The 21,404-nt window shown below is 38.9% G+C and overlaps 1 protein-coding gene across 3 annotated transcripts in view; it reads right to left on the minus strand.

Annotated features, from left to right (window-relative positions):
• The window catches only part of wwox (WW domain containing oxidoreductase), a 295,918-nt gene that overhangs the window by 97,959 nt on the left and 176,555 nt on the right, over window positions 1–21,404 (minus strand). The window contains exon 9 of one of the 3 annotated variants that reach the window (XM_088339910.1): window positions 14,151–14,277. The exons of the other annotated variants lie outside the window; for them this stretch is intronic. Coding sequence (XP_088196036.1) covers window positions 14,170–14,277 — 108 coding nt within the window. The 3' untranslated portion in view covers window positions 14,151–14,169. Of the gene's footprint in view, window positions 1–14,150; window positions 14,278–21,404 lie in introns of those variants that run through there. 3 annotated transcript variants of the gene reach the window in all.

Here is a 21,404-nt window from a genome sequence, read left to right on the forward strand (position 1 = left end):
TCCTAGTCCGAGTTCCTGTTTGCCTGTAAAGCCTGTTTTTGTTTGTTTTGTCCCTGAGAGTTGGACGACTTTTATTTTGCTAAATAAAAGTTCTGATCGTCAACGCAAATGAGTTCTCCCTTCCTGCCTCCTGCCTCTGTTCTGGTCCGGTCTTGTGACAGGAACTATGTAATATTTGACCGCAAAATGTGTTTTTCTAGTGCAACCAAAAACAAGTGCTACATAACAAGGAATGATAAAAACTACAGACTCAAAGTGAACAAACCGCAACATTTTTCTTCTTTTCTGCCCACCCTTTCACCAGGTTTTTGTTTTTTCGGGGGTATCTGTAGCAGCAAAATGGCAATCAAGTCAACTCCCTCTAGGTGGGCCTCATGTTATGTATGAAAAACAAAATTGCTTGTTATAAAGATCAATATTGTTTAATGATATTTTTACCACTGGGAGGTCCCAAATTAAACCTTTAAATTCTCAATAAAAATAAAGTATGGCACTCCGGTTTCCTCCCACGTTCCAAAAACATGCATGTCAGGTTAATTGGCCGGTCCTTATTGTCCCTAGGTGTCAATGACAGAGTGAGTTATCTGTCTCTGTGTACCCTGCGACTGGCTGGCAACCGGTTCAGGGTATCCCCTGCCCACTGCCAGACGACAGCTGTGATGGGCTGCAGCTACTCCCGTGACCCTAATGAGGATAAGGAGTGAATATAATGGATAGACATTATTAAATCAATTTATGGGTTTAGGAAGTGAGACATCATTAGTTAATGTTCAGTGATTTATCAATCATAGCGCAGTTGGACGGATACACTTACAGTACATACTATACATTATAGGTAAGAAGGGGCCTAAAATAATCAGACAGATTAACATGATTTGATATACGAGCCCAAAATAAACCCGAAGCTTTAATTTTCCGCCAAAGTAAACACGAAGCTTTACTATGTGCGTTTCGGCTGAACTACGCAGCTTGGGGTTTACTTAGGGCCAAGTCCCTCAAATCAAGTGTGCACTGCAAGTGCAGCGCTTAAATAAACGGTTTGGCCCCGAAGTGCGCATCTCCGCGGTGCATAGCGGACAAAAGTGAAACTGAACAAAATGAAATTCATTATATTAAAAGGTGCAAATAGTGAAAGATTTGACCAAAAAGAAGAAAGAAAGTTTGTAAAGCTTGTAAGCAGAAATGACATCTGACGTGAGGGTAGTGGAAGAAGGAAGCCGTGCGTCTTTTACCCCAACACAGAGGATGGATATTTCTTTGGATTTAGTGATTTTAAGTTCAAATGATAGTTTGTTAAACATTTTCTTTATCTAAAGAATTACTTGAGTAAAAGTAAGTGCATGCTTTGCAGATCCTCCACAAAGGAAAAAAAAACAGGAGGGAGAAGCCTGACCGGCCCGACTTAATGGTTGAAATTTTAAGCCAGAATCCGGCCTGGATTTCAGGCCAGGTTTGGGCCCAGGCCCAAGATCTTACCTCTACTATGCATTCACATCGCCAGTAAGTGAGAATTGAACTCTTAACTCACGTTTCCTCGAAACTCCTCTGCATTGTGATGTATGAGAAGAATATTTTCGCACAGTATTTGACGTGTTGTCAAAATGTCGAATTGATGATTGCCCTCAGGGCTACACATTCGCCACATCTGCCCATTCTAGAAATTGACATTACCAAAGTGTTTTTTTGGGAGAGCAGACGAAAGTCGCTTGGCCTCATTTCACACTTGACTTCTGAGCAGCTAAAATCTATTAAGCCATCCTGCTATGCACCTTTGACGGACCCCCGATAGAAGTGTCGGGCCAATTAGCCTAGCAAGGAGTGCTAATGGTGGCATTCCATTAAGTTCAATTGTCGCTCTAATGCCCATTTGAAAGAAGTCAAACTAGGGCCGGCGCTACGTCACCGAGGCTAACGGTAACACAGTAAAGCGCAGGTCAAAGTGACTTGGCGAAATTTATTTTCGAGTGGACAATTCATAGATGTTTGACATTTTAAGTGCTTGCATAAAAAGAGTCGAATCTCCGTAGTTGGGCCAAACCGATTAAACGGCCAACAAATAAGTTTGTTTTCTTTAAAAAATATCAAACGTTAATGAAGAACACTTACGTTTCCAACACTGAGAAATATCCCAGGATGCATCGTACTGTTTGCCAAAAAGAAGCACAAGTGATTTTTGTGGTTTTAAATCATTTTTGTATAATTAAATGGCACAAGGAGTTTACTGTCAAATTAGATAATCACACACGAGGTACAGTGGGGTAAAGAAATACTGTGTCAACCACCAATTGAGCAAGTTTTCTTACTTGAAAGAAAGCCTTGTAATTGGTGACATGGGTAAACCTCAACCATGGCACACAGAATGTGGGGGAAAAAAACAAAATCACACTCTTTGATTTTTACTTAATTTATTTCCAAATAAGAATGGAAAATAAGCATTTGGTTTCTGGCTGTCAGAGAGAGAGAACTCCATCTAACAAGGCTCCGCTTGTTACTTGTATTTATGGCAACTGCTGTAACGCATCATTGGTATAAAAGACACCTGTAAACAACCTCAAGCACTCACACTCCAAACTCAACTTTGCCTAAGACCAAAGAACTCTCAAAGGACACTAGAGAGAAAATTATAGACCTGCACCAGGCTGGGAAGACTAGTTCTGCAAAACGCATGGTGTCAATCCCAGAACCTCACGGGAGGACCTAGTAAATGACGTACAAGGAGCTGGGACGACAGTAAAAAGGTTACTATCAGTAACACAATGCGCTGCCAGGGACTCAAATCCCCCAACTAAAGCCAGTGGACGTGCAGACCTATCTGCAATTCGCTAGACAGCATTTGGAAGATCTGGAATCTAGATGACTGCAAGAATTGGTAGAAACACAGGTTCTCGTGTTTGGGGGAGAAATAATACTGGATTGCATCCGAAGAACACAATACCCACCGTGAAGAATTTGGGTGGAAATAACATGCTTTAGGGCTGTTTTTCTGAAAAGAGACCAGGACGACTAATCTGTGTAAAGAAACCAATGAATAGGGCCATGTATCAAGAAATTTTGAATGAAAATCTTCTATTAAGGGCATGACAGTGCTCCCAAACACACAGTCAGGACAACGAAGGTGTGGCTTCAAGGTCCTGTCGAGGCCTAGCTAATCCCCAGATCTCAACCACATAGAAAATCTGGGGAGGAAGTTGAAAGTCCGTTTTACCCAACAACAGCCCTAAAACATCAACGCTTTAAAAGAGATTTCCAAGGAGGAATTGGCCATAATACCAGCAACAATGCATGAAAAAATTGAGATGAGTTAGAGAAAATGTTTGTCCTCAGTTATTGACAACCAACATTACATATCAAAGTATTGAGATTAACATTTGGTATCTACCAAATACATATTTTCCATCATTGTTTGCTAAAAAAAAATTTAAAAAACAATGTGTTTTTCTGGTTTTTTTTTTCACATTCTGTCTCTCATGGTTGAGGTTCACCCATGTTGACAATTACAAGTCTCTCAAAGCTTTCCAGGTGGGAGAACCTGCACATTCAGTGGTTGATGAAATACATATTGGCCCCACTGTATGTAAATACAAAATGTGCTCTTTTTTTTAAAGAATTATTAATTATTTTGTCAATTCAAGTTACCTGCTAAATACCAACAGTAGATGAGTAGATTTAAATTCATTTATTGATTGGGTAAAAATATAATTTAATATGCTGGGCCTGTTATTAAAGAAAAAAAACCTCAGGATATAAGTGACAAAATGGGAGAAAAAATAATTTCACACGGCATGTTTTTAATTTTGAATATCTGTCGATCAATTGCTAATCTGTATTTTCTTTTCCAAAAATCTGTATCAACCTAATTTCACTAAGGCGGTACTCCGAAGTGCCTGCTGGCCCATCAAGTGTGAAATTAAACAACTAAGTACGGTCTTAAAGTTAGCAGTGGAACTAATTGTTTGAACTACTGTATTGCTTGATTCTTATTTTATGAAGAGCCTGTCCATAGATTTGAATTGTGAAGTGGGTTAGGGGGGAAAGGGGTTGGGTGCTATCATTTTCAAATCATTTTTCTCCTTTTCCAGACCATTTGCTGTGAGGATCAATAGCAGCATTTCCTCTTTCGTTCTTGGCGGCTGCAAACGAACCCGACAACAACTTACTAGTAAAAGCAGTGTTCCTGCGTCTCGGATGCAAAGCCAACAAAGCTCTTTGGAATTCTATTGGAATCAGATTCCCTTTTAACTGGCCATAGACGTATTGATCAGCACGATAGAACACACTCTTTCAAATGAAGAGGAGCTTGTGTCGGAGGAGAAAGACGAGAGAGGTGGGGGTAAATAAGATCTTCGTTGCAACTCGCAGTCTGCAGTCAGTAGGGAATCTTTAATCCAGTGATGAGTCTCGGTACTTGTGTGAACTTTGTTGCTTCTGTTTTATAAAAAGAAAGAAGTGTTTTCCAAATATTGACACAGCCCAACCGTGGGAGTTGCAACGAGGGACTGACTGATGTTCACAGATCAAAACTATCAAAAAAGAGAAGACTCTTCTTTCACAAAAAATAATCCAGGAGTCAAATAAAGTAGTTAGAATTGTCCTAAATGTCCAACCATCCATCTATCCATTATCAGCACCGCTTATCATCAGTAGGGTCGCGGGGGTTCTGGAGCCCATCCCAGGCGTCTTCGGGCAGCGGGCAGGGGACACCGTGAACTGGTTGCCAGCCAGTCGCAGGGCACACAGGGACAGAAAACTCTCTCGCTCATTCACAGCTAGGGACAATTTGGACTGGCCAATTAATCTGACATGCATGTTTTTGGAATGTAAGAGGAAAGCGGAGTGCCTGGAGAAAACCCGCGCAAGCACGGGGAGAACATGTAAACTCCGCAAAGGAAAGCTGGTCGCGGGATTTGAACCCATGACCCCAGAAGCACTCATCCGCCGTGCTGCCCTGTCCTATATGTCATTGAGAAAACCATATTCAACATTAATACCTACAAAATTTGAAGATATTCTTATGGAGATATATTTTCTTTTTCATGTACTTTATTGAGATGGTGTCAGAAAAAATACATATATACCGGTTGCATTAAAAAATGGGTACTCATATCTTATTTAATCAATTATTATCAATTATTATTAGTTTTTGTAACTGGTAAATGTTACTGCAACACTTTTCCATCGTGATATTGTGACGAAACATTGTTTTCATTGCACTCATATAACAATTTAGACCAGTCTCCAATCACTACCTTGTAAATATGTTTGCCTGATTATCCTGAAATTCTTTTATCCTATTGTTCCTCTTTTCAGTCTTTATTACGCATCTATCCCAGGGTGCCATGTCTTATCTTGTTGCAAACAATGTTCACTATGTTGTTATCAATGAAAATAAAGACTATTCTATTCTGGAAAATAACTATCTCACATAATGTATTCAAAATTATGGTATGGCCACAAGAGGGGTATTTCATACACAAAATGAATGACGATACTAACACATGTTCACAGCCCAGATATGGACACACACAAATTCCATTACACAAAGCATATGCACTGGCAGTCGTCAAAGGGTCCCTCCACTCTAAACGCTTTCCATGCGACAGCTGAATTAAATCCAAAACATATTAGGTCCAAAATCAATTCCCTAGGTTGTGTGCCCATCCCCTTGCACAAGGCCCGCTCTTCACTCTCTCCATCCCACAGCACACAGCCCTGCACTGATGATAAATATTCATTTTTTTTACAGCGGTGGTAAAAAAAGCTGCGATGGGCAAAATGAGAGCGCCTGACCAACAAACACGGACCGGAGCACATGCACCACACAAATATCAAGTATACATTCTGTGATCCTTAACATGTATTATTCACAGAGGAGTAAACTTTGTGTGCTTTTAAAACTTATGGATCATAAAATACAACAAAACAACATGAATCCTTTCAACCCCACCTCAAAAGACACACCAGGTTTTGCTGTCATTTGCTTTTAATCAATAAAAATACTAGGTCACACCAATGTTCCCTCTAATTTTCCACAGGTCTGAGCGTTCACACAAATTCGGTGAGCAACGCTTGAAACAACAGTGAGCAACCATATTCCCAAGTGTGGCAAGATAATTACTGTAATTAGCAAACATGTCCAAAACTTCAAGGAAGGAAGGAAGTTACATTTTGCTGAGTTTCCGGCAATGCAAAATTACTTTTCTCTTTTGAATGAATTGACTCATTTACTATTGCAAAGGTTGTACGGCCTACAAACATCGTTTGTTCTTACAATTCTTTCACAAGATATCCATTTCTTTATATTTCCTGATATATTTTGTCGCATAATATTAACATTTTTGGGGGCTTATTTAGTCGGTTGTAAAATAGAGAACTGTACTTAATCACATTTTTTAGTGGTAGTACAATGTTGGCAACAAGATTGACTTGATATAATTGGAAATTATTTGAATGCAACACAAACTTTTCCTTCTTTTTTCCGTGTTTTCTTTCTACTTTTTTTAAAATTCCTTTAAAAAAATCTCATTGTGTTTATTTTTTCCGAGCTGTTACTTTTTTCTTTTTGTTCTATTCCCCCCTTCCTTTAAGTCATTTTGTGCATAATTTTACATAATATTTGGTCATGTTGGGATTAAAGAAGCAAAAACAACCTGAAGAGACGTTTAGGACCCGAAATAGCCAGTTCCCTTTAGTGAGCCGAGCCGAAGAAGCCGGTTCACGACAAACTCTACTAACTTTACTCAACTTCGTTCTACTTCGACTCGACCTCAAAATACCGCATTTAGGACACAACGTCAGGGGAACCCGTGTATTTTTACCTTCATGCACTGTAACTTTGACTCAAATCGCTTCTTAATTAGTAATTTTGAGCCCTCATTTATGTGCGCTGGCTAGATTTTCTTGTGCGCTGAAAATGTGCGAGCAGTGCGCAATTTCGCACGCGCGCAGCTTAGAGGGAACACTGGGTCACACTATAATTATCAGGCCATAGTTATCGGCCAAAAACATGCATGACAATGAGCCAGGGTTTTGAAAGGTCAAGTCAAGTCATGTTTTTTTGTGACGCCCTTAATGACCAGGAGTCTCAAAGGGCTGCACAGATCGAAGTTTATTGCAAACTACAGACTATTATGGCACCATCCCCTGATCTAAAACCTACATGAGGGCAAGGGAAAACTCAAAAACCTCAACATGAGGAAAATGAAGAAACCGCACATGAGGTAATCCCCTTTCCAGGATGACCAGGCTGCAATGCAATTTTGCATTAACAAACATTAAAATGATATAAAAACTGTTTGCAATGCAATACTATTCAGAATCTTTGAAATTTATATTTACTTCACTGTTTTTAGGGGGTAGTACATGTTTTTATTACTATTTACAAAAAAAAAATGAAATAAATCATCAATTCAGCTTAATCTAAGTTTTGACCTTGATATTTTAGATTAATTAAATGTAACATATCAAATTCTAAAGAATCTAAATCAAATCAAATGTAATTATTGTGAATGGGAATGGAAAGGTTTAGCATTCCATGGAGGTTAGACCCCTTCTATAAAAACATTCAACTGCATTTGCAACTGTTTTAAAATAATCTCAGGTAGGAAAACAAATGTAAAGAACTGTGAACCCAGCCGGAATGTGCTCACATGGCTTATGTGACGACCACCCTATAAAATCAATTGGAACTTGGAAAATTTGCTTTAGCCCACTTCCCCACTCTCTTTGGGGCGTAGTGGTCCATCAAAACAATAGAACACGGGTTAATACATGCACTACTGGTTACCAAAGGGGTGCAACATGCATCCAGTATTTATTTAAAACAAACACAAAAATGTGCACTATTTCAAACAAACAACATATACACAAGCATAAATATTTATATACTCTCCAAACCAATGAATTTACAATTCATTATCCTTTCAGGTGACGATTGAAAGAGTTCTTATGTGCGGTGTTTTAAATTAAAATGGCTGTTTTCGGAAAAATGTCCAAAACCAAAAACGAAAGCTGTTTAGTGTTGCTTAAATACGCTGTGTATTTGGCCCTAGTGATTATACAGAAGCAATGGAAATACATTTTGCAGTACTTCAGAGCTGTTAACAACTGCTGTCATGCTCGTTCACTCCTGGTCAAACCGTCAGCGAACCTCAGCACTTTTGACTCTGGCTCCCGTTTCCCTGTTTCCTGTATTGATCCCCGATCCAAGCTCTGTTCTCCTGTTCTGGCTACCCGTATCCTGCCTGATTCCGTTTCCTGTATCGATCCCCGATACCTGGCTTCCCAGTCGTCCCGGCTACCCGACTTGTTCCTATCCATGACCACGCTCTGTCTCCGGTCCCGGCTGCATGACTTTTTCCGTCTCTCGTCCCTATATACGATCACCTTCCTTTCTCCGGTCCCGGCTACCCGACTCATTGCAAAAATGTCAGACAAACAAACTAGCAATACGACAATAGGCACTGTCGGTTCGAATTTCGATTTCCGGGGAAGAACAAAATCATGCCAAAGTGCTGTAAAATCCGTCCACTTGCCTCACTTCATGACAGACTAAAAAAATAAATTATTGAGAAGCTCTGGGAAAAAAAAGTGTTTGAAGAGTCAGACTCTTTTTTCTGGTACTCACCACGTTGCATCAGGGGCCACGGAGGGACGGGTAATGAAGGGAGGTCGGGAAGTTTTTCATGAAAATCTGACCGCGTAAGCACTTGGGGCAAAAAGACGATGTTTAATTTGGGTTTGTGGGAAAACGGGGAAAAAAGTTTTTCTCAGCGCGACACAATAACGTCACACTTCAGCGAGCAAACAGGTCACGGCGGCTTTTTTTGTGCGTCAGCCAACAATAATGCTCCTGTCGCCTGTAAATAAAATCGTTTTCTTGGTATTTACATGGGAGAATCCAATTATTGGGTGAGTCCACCCGAAACTTGACTTTTAAGATACTTGTAAGGAATTTGGTAATCTTACAAAATCACACGCGAGGAAATAAGAATAGGAATGAATCTAATGCAGACGGTAAACGGTTAACTGGAAAAAAAAACTCAACACTTCTGAGAGCATAAGTAATATGAAAATCAGCCACTTTAAATACTTTACTAGCATACAATTAGGTTAGAAAATATAAAAAAGGGGGGATCAAAAAATATAATAATTTACAAATAATGTTTTCTTGATTAACTTAACTAAAAACACAAATAAAATATTAATTTAGCAAAATTATCATTCTGGAAAAAAAAATAAACATTTTTAATCGGGTATTTTCTAATTAGAGTAGGGTACATTATCATAGTATTGTTGTTGTTACTGTACACAAGAATTATTACCTGAAAATTACCTAAAATTCTCTTTAAAAATAATTATCAAAGAGAATAATGTTATTCCTTATACTTTATCAAAAAATATTGCTTTGTCAATTGAAGTTTCACTTTTCTTATTAAACTAAAGAAACAAGATACAGATAAAATGAAAGGGTGAGACTGTATTATTTATTTATTCTATCTATGTATTTTTGCTGTGCAATTAATATATATAAAACCTAACGTGGCAAAACAATTACCACACATACTTTTTTTAACCACTGTATTCGTTCGAGTATAGTTGAGTAAAAACATGTTGTGCTTTTTTATTTTTTTTACCTAAACAATAACTCAAAGTGCAGGAGGTTGCTGGTTCGAGCCTAAGATGGGTCATACCTAAGACTTACAACATTGGTACCCATTGCCTCCCTGCTTAGCGCTCAGCATTAGGGGTTGAAATTGGGGGGTTTGGTCACCTAAAGACTCCCGAAAAGATGTTGCAACACATCAGGTGGGTTGAGCAAGGGGGCTGGGAATGCCCTCCTCTGCATTAATCTCCCAGAAAGAGTCAAAATGTGAATGCAACTCTAGCCACCTCCCACTAGGGGGATATGGCACCTATATTTTATCTATCTATCTATCTATCTATCTATATATATGTATATATAACCCAGGTCACAGCAGTGAGAGTCCCAAATCCTAAGCACTAAAACACTTGTGATATAAATGACATACACAAAAGCATTACATTTTATCTCATCATCACCCTATTTTCATTCAGGATACCAGAGATGAATGTTAGAGAAAACAGAAAGATATAAACGCAAAAAAAAGCACAAGGGAAATTAGAGATAAGTGTTTGTTTAAAAAAATACGCTTTATACACAAATAAGTAATGTATAAATTCCCTCACTCATCGTCTTCCATTTTCTTACATTTCTGTAAAAGCTCCAAAGAGCCACTAAGATTGTGTTAAAGAGCTCCATGTGGTCTAGAGCTGCAGGTTGCAGACCCCCAGGTTAGTATAATATGAGAAGGCACAAAATAATTTGCTCAAATGTTTGACCACATTTGGAGAATGTGGTCAAGGTTCCTTCACCTTAAGGCAAGTTAAATTCAAGACATTTTTATTGGTTTTTATGGCTTTTGAGATCAAATTCAAGACCAAATCGACAAAAAACAACCACAATGTAAACAAACAAACAAAAAACACAAAGAGTTTTTGCACACATTACATTGTGTCTCATACATGTTACCTAGCACAGGTTTGAGCCATGGTGAAAAATGTTTGTCAGACAGCCACTTTCCCATGGTCCAAAGTAAACGCCCAAAGTTGCTGTGTATTACGGGTAGACCTAAGACACGTGTTTGCTTTGAAAAGCCCAGACTTTTGAAAACTGGATTCAAAATATTTGAACGCCAATTAAGGCCTTATTTTTAGAATAATAAATTAAATGTATTTTAAGACTTTTCAAGGATCCGCGGGAACCCTGTTGGTTGGATTGGTGGTGGTAAGACAACCTTTGACCATTCTCCACCATACACAGACCTCATTCCACCTCAGTAAAACCTGAATGGGGGACACAATTGATTCTTTTTTTAACTCCCTGCTCCATTTTCCCACCACGCCTGACACAGGGAGAGGATTTTTTTGCTCATCTGCCCTTCCTTGTGTACTTCATATCAGGGGCGAAGACTTATAGAAAAGGGAAGGCAAAAAAAAAAATAGGGAGGGAGGGGATCTTTATCAGAAAGCGAATTAACGCTCAAAGTGCTCCATTTGGAAGGTATATAAGGCCAATCCATTAAAAGGGCCTTCAGAAAAGAGCCGGCACGGAGGACACCTTGAGAACGAACAGAAGACCTTGCTGAAACAGCACTCTACGCATCGAGAGGGTGCGTGTGTCGAGGTGTGCGTGTGTGGCTTCATAATCACCTGATAAATAAGCTTTGTTGCCTCAAGAAGACAGATATCAGATGAACAAACTGCAAGTCTAATTAGTCGCAGCAAAAAAGAAACTGTACGAGCCATGTGTGTAAACCATTACAATTAGTCTTAACTGCTTCATCTTAATTATGGCAACCCGATATGTTTACTTGATATTTTACAAAGCAAAAGTTGAAGAGCCTGCATTTGCAGGGACCCACTGAACGCAACACATGATGATAATCAGGGAACCGGCTGATCGGCAAATCTATAAAGTGAAATTGACCATTGATGACATAAAGCCATAATGGGGCGCCCTTTCGTTGGGTGTCATTGACAGTGTTAGGACTAAGGACGCTCCCCTACTTACATAGATATTAACAATTTTTTCAGGATTTCAAAAAATATCCGGACATTGCTGTAAGTTAGATTTTGAATTGTGCACCTTTTTCCAGTACAGGACAGTACTGTGGTGCTTATTTCCTCCACTACCGGCGTGTGGCGCTGTGAGAGCTCACTCAGCATCCATCCCGAAGAAGAAATCTGGCTTTGTCTTCCTGCCACAGTCCCAGTTCATTTGTAAACATACTGTACTGTATCTCCAGCGCGCTAAGAACGTTGACATTTTTATCGTTTAATATCTCTTGCATCCATTCAATATGGTGGGTGTAAAGTGTAAGGAAGAGGCGAGCCATTTCATTTGAAATGAAAGTAAAATAAGGAAGCTTGATGCGGTTGTGATCGCTTTTTTATGCCACTTTTTACCACAGAGGAGTAAGTAGCCTAACTCGTGAAGTCCATCTTCCAAAAGTAAGTTAAACTTCACTTTATTTATCTTTATAGAGCATATTATTCTATTAAATATTATTTTTCAGTACAAAACAGTACAGGTTACTTCTACAAGCCTTAAACATTAATATATAAACCTTAAACATAATTACATAAACCCTAAACATACATTCCATACAAAATATAGCAATGAAGCAACTTACAAACAAATTCAACTTACGAATGATTTTCCGGAACATATCTTGTTTGTAAGTAGGGGAGTGTCTGTAATGCATTACTTCCTGGAACACAACTACTTTGTTCGATAATGCGTTAATACAATTTTGTATAGCCCCACTCGTCACTACCTTGTGCATTATTACGTTCCATAGCTACTTCATAAATTTTCTTTTGAGTACTCGTTTCACTTACGTTGTCTCATACATTCTTCGATACTATAGATTAAATACCTGAAGGGTGTTTATATTTACCTACAAAATACAATTGAATACCGTTATGATGGTTCTGTCTCAATCATCCTGTATGAGGACACTGAATATTGCCTCATATAGAAATTATCACTAGAGCATGGCTGATACAAAAGTAACTGAATTACTTTTTGAATTAAGTAACCCGTAACTGGAACTAACACTGGCCATTTACAGTTATGCACCTTCGAGGACCTTTGTGATTGAAATAGGCAGTGCTAAAACCTGATCCATTTCTGCTGTAGAAATCGAGCCAGTCAGTTACTGTACTGGCTAACTCCGGCAAATTGTATATTTTCACGTACATCCCCACTTCACATACAAGAACCTCTATATCTGCTACAAAATGGCTACATAATACTCAAAATATCAACAAAACATGTACCTAAACTACAATAATTATTTAAAGGTGTGGATAAGAAACATGAACATACTGGTAATAGGTGCTGTGATTTACGATCTGGTGTCAATATTGTCACACTCATCACTCAAGAGCAGAGGGACGTTGGCGACCAGATGATGAAGGTGATGTATCCAAGTCAGATCAGGAGGCTTCTTCATCTACTCTACTGGTATCCATTAAAACCGGTACTATCTGTTTCATTTGTGGGAGCTAACCCCTACCCAAAAAACGGCCTGGAGAGGGATGGGTGCCAGCAAGCTGTACTTTCCCAAGACACTCAGCAGGAAGGGGTATCCCAATGACCCAGTCGGTTAGAGGATGTGCGAATAAAGATATGAATGAAACAATTTTTAACCTTTTATTGTACCTCTGAGCAGCACTTTGATGGCAGACGATCATAATTACATTTCTAGTTTATAGTTCAAGTCATGTTTATTTGCATAGCCCTTAATCACAAAAGTCTCAAAAGGCTGCAGGGATCAATGACTGGTACAGACAGCAGACTATTATTCTACATGAATTTTTTGACTCGAACATTGATGTTGCTGTTTTCGACATTTCCTTATCATTAACTTTCCCGGGAAGCATTACAATCCACAAAAATGGCAATAACACGCACAAAATGTGATGTGGTACCTGCTGGGTCTCGCAAACCTAAACTCTGTAGACCCACCGGCATTTTGGCCAAATTGCTCAATAAATAACCTCAATTAAACACAAAATTTGTAGGCTAATCTGCTTTCATGGCTCTCAAATGGTTTATTTGTTATAGTAACTGCTTAACATAGGCTAACTTAACACTCCATAGTTTGATGCTCAATTTTGATTTTAGGGGTGAAAAACAATGATTTGGTGAGATCGTTTATATTACCAACTAACTTGTATGCGACTTGATCTTCCTGTGTGAACGCGCCACAACTGTCACACATGCACACACATGACGTCAAAGGCAATGCACTCATGTTTGCAGAAGTCCTCATGGATGTTAACAGAGGAGCAAAAATATTAACTAAATCAAAAACCTTTACCCAAGAAAGAAGAAAATGATAGGATTTGAATGTAATTATTATTATCTACCACTAGAGGATACTATCGCTTGAGGAAATTAACCCGAACAATGCAATGCCGGCCGTTCCGTTAGTAACAAAAAAAATCACCTTCCACGAATGTGTGATTTAATTACACCCCGTATTTTTGGCCGCCATGGTTGTTGATTTTTCTGCTTCCTCCCTCCTGGTTAAACAGTGATGTTTGACGCCTATTAATGATTTTGAGGCCGCATGAATGTCTCTACACAGCAAACACATTCAAAAATATCGGATATATATCGGCTTGAGGACCAAGTATGAAGGTGGCCGGGGTCTGGACAGACTTTAACAGATGGTATTCATGCCGCGCCTGTGCAAAAAAAAATAAAATCAGATTTTCCTGCAGTGTGAACCAAGCATTGGTTTATTGTTCTTTGGAAATCTAAGTCAACCAGCGTCAGCGAATGTAGTGTGTCCGACTTTTGGAGTTTCCGCTCGAACGGCCCTAGGAGCATCAACACACACACACAAACACACCATTAATCTTCAGCAGACACTGTCCTCTGCAACCTGACATAGGTGAGGGAGGGGGGGTAGTCTGCGGTCAAAGTTCACACGAGTGTCCCCTGATGAATAAAGGGGTGGAGGGGACCACCCCACACTCACTATATGTGAAGCCATTGCGTATTAGTGCGAGGTAGATCGAAAATTCATGCGACAGCAGAAGGCGACGATGAAGAGCCCGGCAGGTGGACTTTAACTGCTTGCGCCAAGTCTTGTTTTTCTAAACGTGAAGACGAAGTGAAAAAAAAAAATCGGCAATCTGTTGTTTGGGCTTTAATGTCGCCAGATGTGTCTCCCTTCCTTCCTCTCGCCACGAAAATACACATATAATCTAACTTTATTAGCCCCTTTCCTAAATCATTTCATGAGCGTCCACCGATAAACGAAGGTGATCCTTTTCGATTCTCGCAAACCGTTTATTCCGTATGGGAAATGTTGACGTTTATTAAACGCCGTCTTTCCCGAAGTGACTTAGAGAAAAGCGAGCTAGCGTAAGGTGTTTATTTTGACGAGCTCCCATATGCGTCTGACAGTTGCTGTGCGATGCTTTACGAGCACGTGAACCAAAACGGAGATTGATGTGCATTTCCTTTATGCAAATGTCAACATATGTGCGGAGGTTTTCCGTTCGAGCCAGAGTTTAGTCCAAAGCTATACTGTTTTCAAGGTGCTTTCCACATATTTATCATAGAAACTTTTTTTAATGCCGACTGTTACCCTCTCTTAGTTTTCAGAATTATTTTCAGTTTTTATTGCAATAAAAGGAAACATAATGATAATGACAACTAATTCACTAGAAAACGAAACATCTGCAAACAAATGTTCCGCACGACTAAGAGATTACGAAATCAATAAACACTTGAGCAATATTTGTAACGAACAAACTGACTACCTCACTAGCTTGGAATTAACTCTTTATGTGCAAATAGCTAAATGAATGAATATAGATAGACAGACGGACGGACGGACGGACGGACGGACGGACGGACGGACGGACGGACGGACGGACGGACGGACAGACAGACAGACAGACAGACAGACAGACAGACAGACAGACAGACAGACAGACAGACAGACAGACAGACAGATGGATAACACTGTTTTTATGTTTTTTCTTATTTAAAAAAATACCACTTTTTTGAGAAAATAAGAAAATAATAAATCACAATTATGACATATGATAGATGATATGTCACCTAAAAGTAAAAAAAAAAGTCACAACTTAGTAAAAAATAAATAAAATTAGAAACATTCTCTTCCGTTGTCGTAATAAGGGGACTATATTTCTATATTTAGGACTGTACAATCATTTTTATTATTTAAAAACAGAAAAAAATTCAAAATACTGAAAATTACAAAAAAAATAAATTCTATCTATCTATCTACCTTGGTCATATCCCTCAAGAGCGGTGACCGACAGCAAGACAAACACAGACAATAAAAAAGAAAATAAAAGGGAAAAAAATAGCAAAAAAAAACACACACAAAAATTTTTGGACCATGGCCAACTCAATTGCCCAAAAACCCAAACAAGTGAGGCATCTCGGCACCCTAATTGGTCATACTTTCGTCCCTCCAGATGAAACAGGACACCAGAAAGCAGCCATGTCACTCGGGTCAGGGTGACACAACACACTTTTTTGTTCAACAGCAGGGCCCGACAGCTTTCACTGGTTTACCCCTGCCGCATCATACGGGTGCCCAGCCCATCCTTAAGAACGCGTCCACAATGCCACTATCCTTTCAAAACACCTCTCCACTCCTTTCTATCACCAACAAGAGCTCTAGCTTCAAAAAAAAAAAAGGACAGCAAAAAAATGAAAAAATGCATATTAAAGTTAGCAAATGTGCCTAGCTCTGGCTGTGTAATAATGAAACAACTAATTGACAGACAAAAGCAAGGTAATGTATTAAATTGGAAATGCAATGAAAATTAGGTTTCAAAAACGTTTATTTTTTCAAAATGATTTAATAAATTGACATACAAAATAATGACTTCCCTGGATTCTATTAAAACATTCCACAAGACCAGGAGATTCCAAATATGGTGCCCACAGGCTAACCCTAACCTGAAAGACCATTTGAGTACCTTGCGCACATATTCCCGAATTATATCATGGGTTTTCTAGTAAATTAAATTTCTAACTAGCTTGATGTTTCATGATTGGCTGAGCCCATTTCTAAATATAACAATTACAACTTGGTAATAACATTGTAAAAACAAGGTAACAACATGTTATTTTAGAAACGCATCTCAAAGTAGTAGACCTTTGAGGTGTAGCGTTTTACGCTAATCAGGAACTGAAAGTAACTCTCAGTTTTTAAAGGTTTGGTGACTTCTGCACGATACTTTTGGACATATATATATATATATATATATATACAGTGCATCCGGAAAGTATTCACAGCGCTTCACTTTTTCCACATTTGTTATGTTACAGCCTTATTCCAAATTGTATTAATTTAATCTCTTATCCCCAAATTCTACACAAAATACTCCATTATGACAATGTGAAAACGTTTTTATTTACTTTTTTTGAATTTATTAAAAGTAGAAAACTAAGAAATCACATTTACATAAGTATTCACAGCCTTTGCTTAATACTTTGTTGATCCACCTTTGGCAGCAAATACAGCCTAAAGTCTTTTTGAATATGATCCCACAAGTTTAGCACACCTATCTTTAGGCAGTTTTGCCCATTCTTCTTTGCAATAAGTCTCAAGCTCAATCAGGTTGGATGGGAGACGTTTGTGCACAGCCATTTTCAGATCTCTCCAGAGATGTTCGATCGGATTTAAGTCTGGACTCTGGCTGGGCCACTCCAGGACATTCACGGAGTGGTTCTGAAGCCAATCTTTTGAGATCTTGGCTGTGTGCTCTGGGTCGTTGTCCTGCTGAAAAATGAACCTTCGCCCCAGCCTGAGGTCAAGAGCGCTCTGGAGCAGGTTTTCATTCAGGATATCTCTATATATTGCTGCAATCATTTTCCCTTCTATCCTGACTAGTCTGCCAGTTCCTGCTACTGAAAAACATCCCTACAGCATGATGCTGCCACCACCATGCTTCACATGGTATTGGCCTGGTGATGAGCGGTGCCTGGTTTCCTCCAAAAATGGCGCCTGGCATTCACACCAAAGAGTTCAATCTTTTGTCTCATTAGACTTTTGTTTCTCATGGTCTGAGAGTCATTCAGGTGCTTTTTGGCAAATTCCAGACGGGCTTCCATGTTCCTTTTACTAAGGAGTGGCTTTCGTCTGGCCACTCTACCATACAGGCCTGATTGGTGAATTGCTGCAGAGATGGTTGTCCTTCTGGAAGGCTCTCCTCTCTCCACAGAGGAACGCTGGAGCTCTGACAGGGTGACCATCGGGTTCTTGGTCACCTCCCTGACTAAGGCCCTTCTTCCCTGATCGCTCAGTTTAGGAGGCCGGCCAGCTCTAGGAAGAGTCCTGGTGGTTCCAAATGTCCTTCATTTACGAATGATGGAGGCCACTGTGCTCATTGGGACCTTCAAAGCAGCAGATTTTTTTTCTGTATCCTTACCCAGATTTGTGCCTCAAGACAATCCTGTCTCGCAGGTCTACAGACAGTTCTTTTGACTTCATGCCTGGTGTTTGTGCTCTGACACGCACACTCAACTGTGGGACCTTATATAGACAGGTGTGTGCCTTTCCAAATCATGTCTAATCAACTGAATTTACTGCAGGTGGACTCCAATTAAGCTGTAGAAATATCTCAAGGATGATCATTGGAAAAAAGATGCACCTGAGCTCAATTTGAGCTTCATGGCAAAGGCTGTGAATACTTATGTAAATGTGATTTCTTAGTTTTCTATTTTAAAAAAAAACTTTTTCACATCGTCATAATGGGGTATTTTGTGTAGAATTTTGAGATAAGAGATTCAATTAATACAATTTGGAATGAGGCTGTAACATAACAAAATGTGGAAAAAGTGAAGCGCTGTGAATACTTTCCGGATGCACTGTATATATATATATATATATATATATATATATATATATATATATATATATATATATATATATATATATATATATATGATTTATTTAATTGTGTGATGAAACAATCTCGAGGTGAGTTGCTATTTAACTGCAAAACCTTGGTGAAATGAAAGTCCATTTGCGTATTAGCAACCCAAAAAAAAACCCGGTTAGGCTAGAAAGTATAACGCTGTGAATTTTTGTAACCTTATTTCAATTTGATGATGGAAGAAAGGAGTAGAACTACTCCCCTAAGAGTTTACCTGCCTCCCACCTCTCCTCCCAGAGGGAAAACCCCTTTGTCTGGAGTGCCAACCAAAAATAGCGTCTCGACTAGAGATGGTCGACACCACATTTTTTAAGACTGATACCACTAGTGATATTTAAATATTGAATAGTAATTAAATTTGAAACCACATAGCGATACTGTTAGTATACCTGCACAAAAATAATGACAGTTTATACTGACAAGCTAAATGGAAATGAGACTCCATTTAACTTTGACTTAATCAGATCATGGCTAATCGTAGCAGTGCTGACTGGAAATGTTTCTGGAATTTATTTAAAGGTGTAAATTATTTAAAACACCCTGAACTGGTTGCCAGCAGGTCGCAGGGTACACAGAGACAGACAACTCACTCTCTCATTCACATCTAGGGACTATTTGGAATGGCGGCAGTGGCTCAGGAGGTAGAGCGCTTGTCTTGGGATCAAGAGATCGCAGTTCGAATCCCGGCTCCTCCGTGTTACATGTCGAAGTGTCCTTGGGTACGACACTGAACCCCTAATACCCCCAATAAGCAGGTTAGCGCCTTGGGAAATGTGAAGCACAATGTAAAGCACTTTGGAAAGTCTTGACTTGAAAAGCGCTATATAAATGCAGATCATTTCATTTCATAATTACCTGACATGCATCTTTTTGGAATGTGGGAGGACACCAAAGTGCTCAGAGGAGACCCACTTAAGCACGTGGAGAACATGCAAACTCCGCACAAAAAGGCTGGTAGCTAGATTTGATCCCATGACTTCGTGATGTGCCGCAGAAGCACTAACTACTCAGCCGCCGTGATGCCTGTCATGGTATCCGTGTTTCTTTAATTTCAGGTTCCATGATTATTAAAAGGCCACTTGAAGGCAGACAATACTAGTATTTCAAGTACAGATACTTAAAAAAAAGCTAGTATGGCCAACGATACTGATACCTGGAAAGGATTCTTTTCTGTTCATGATAGCGAGTTCAACTTCATCAATATGTGACCCACTCCCATTTATCAAAGACACAAATTTGAACACAACCGAAGCAAAGGCCGCGTCGATCCCATCGGTAATCTGTTGGTATCTGGTCTTCTGTGCAGCCGCTCATTTCTAATGCATGAGCTAGCTGGAGAAACCACGACGGGCGCTAGTGGACGGCGCAACACTTTCATATTCTAATAAGCTCGGCGTTAATACACACATACGCAGAAAAGGCCAGAATTGCATTTCCGAAACGCTCTCTATCAAAGGGGCACAGAGTAAACACAGAGTCCGTCTTTCTTTAAACTCGGAAAAAAAATGGACACACACGGAGGCACGTCCACATTAACACACACACGGAAAGCTCAGAGGGATTACAGTCTGCTGACAACAGCAGTCGATTACGCGCGAAGACGGACATGAAACGCGCGGAAAGTTCTTAGAGAAACTTCTCACTTGCACGGAGATGTGTGGAAACTCAAAAGCGCCTCACTCTGTTTGGGAAATCATCCGACTATTTGGTCTGCGTGTTTCATTAATGTGGGAAATTTAAGTTTATGTGAGTAGTCATGAATGTGGTTGGATCCAGAAGGACGGTCACTGAAGAGATGACTCTGTCCCGTCTTTGGTGAAAGTGCATGATGGAGAAGATATGACAGTCAATCATATGAAGAACAAATTGTGCCATATGAATATTTTTTTTTTTTTTTGGTGTATTTCATCATGTGTTTTGGCATGGTTTTGTCGGGTTTTTGTGAGGTATTTTATCCTGTTCTTTGTCATGTATTTCGTTGTGTATTTCTTCATGTAATTTGTCGTGTATTTCGTCGTGTATTTCGTCGTCTGTACTGTCTCGTGTTTTGTCATGTATTTTGTCGTGTATCGTGCTATGTATTTTTTTGTGTTTTTCGGCATGTATTTTGTTTTGTTTTTTGTTGTGTTTTTTGTCAGGGAATTTTGTCTATTTTTTATGATGTGTTATGTCGTATATTTTGTGGTGTATTTGTCATGTATTTCGTCGTGTATTTACTCATGTACTATGTCGTGTACTTCGTCGTGTGTTTTGTCATGTATTTTGTCATATTTTTGTCGTTTTTTTTTGTCGTGTATGGCGCCATGTATTTAGTTGTGTATCTTTTTTGTATTTTGTCATGTTTTGTGTCGTGTATTTTGTCATAATATTTGGAAATTTGTTTATCATGTATATTATTGTGCATTTTTTTGGGCCATGTATTTTGTCATGTATTTTTTGTTTTTCTTTTTCCAATAATTAATTGATCATGCATTTTAGAGTGTTTAATCGTCATGTATTTTGTGTTTTTCTTTTCTCAGTAATTAAGTAGTGATGTATTTTGTCGTGCTTTTGTCAGGGAATTTCCTCTATTTTTTTATCATGAATTTTGTCATGTATTTAGTTGAATTCAAAGCACAAATCCGGGACAAATTCTACGGCAATATACACAGATAAATACACAAAGAAATACATGACAAAATACCGGTACATGACAAAGTACATGAGAAAATACACAACAAAATACGAGACAAATTACACGAGAAAATACATGAACAGATAAATACATAAATAAATAACCAAGTAAATGACAAAATGCATAAATATAAGAATACATTGTATTAATGTCATATACCTAGATATCGTGTGATTTATTTATGTGTTTATTTATTTATATGACAAAT

Source organism: Urocampus carinirostris, chromosome 7 (genome assembly GCF_059441175.1).
Source record: "Urocampus carinirostris isolate Australia breed hairy pipefish chromosome 7, RoL_Ucar_1.0, whole genome shotgun sequence".
Lineage (NCBI taxonomy): Eukaryota > Metazoa > Chordata > Actinopteri > Syngnathiformes > Syngnathidae > Urocampus > Urocampus carinirostris.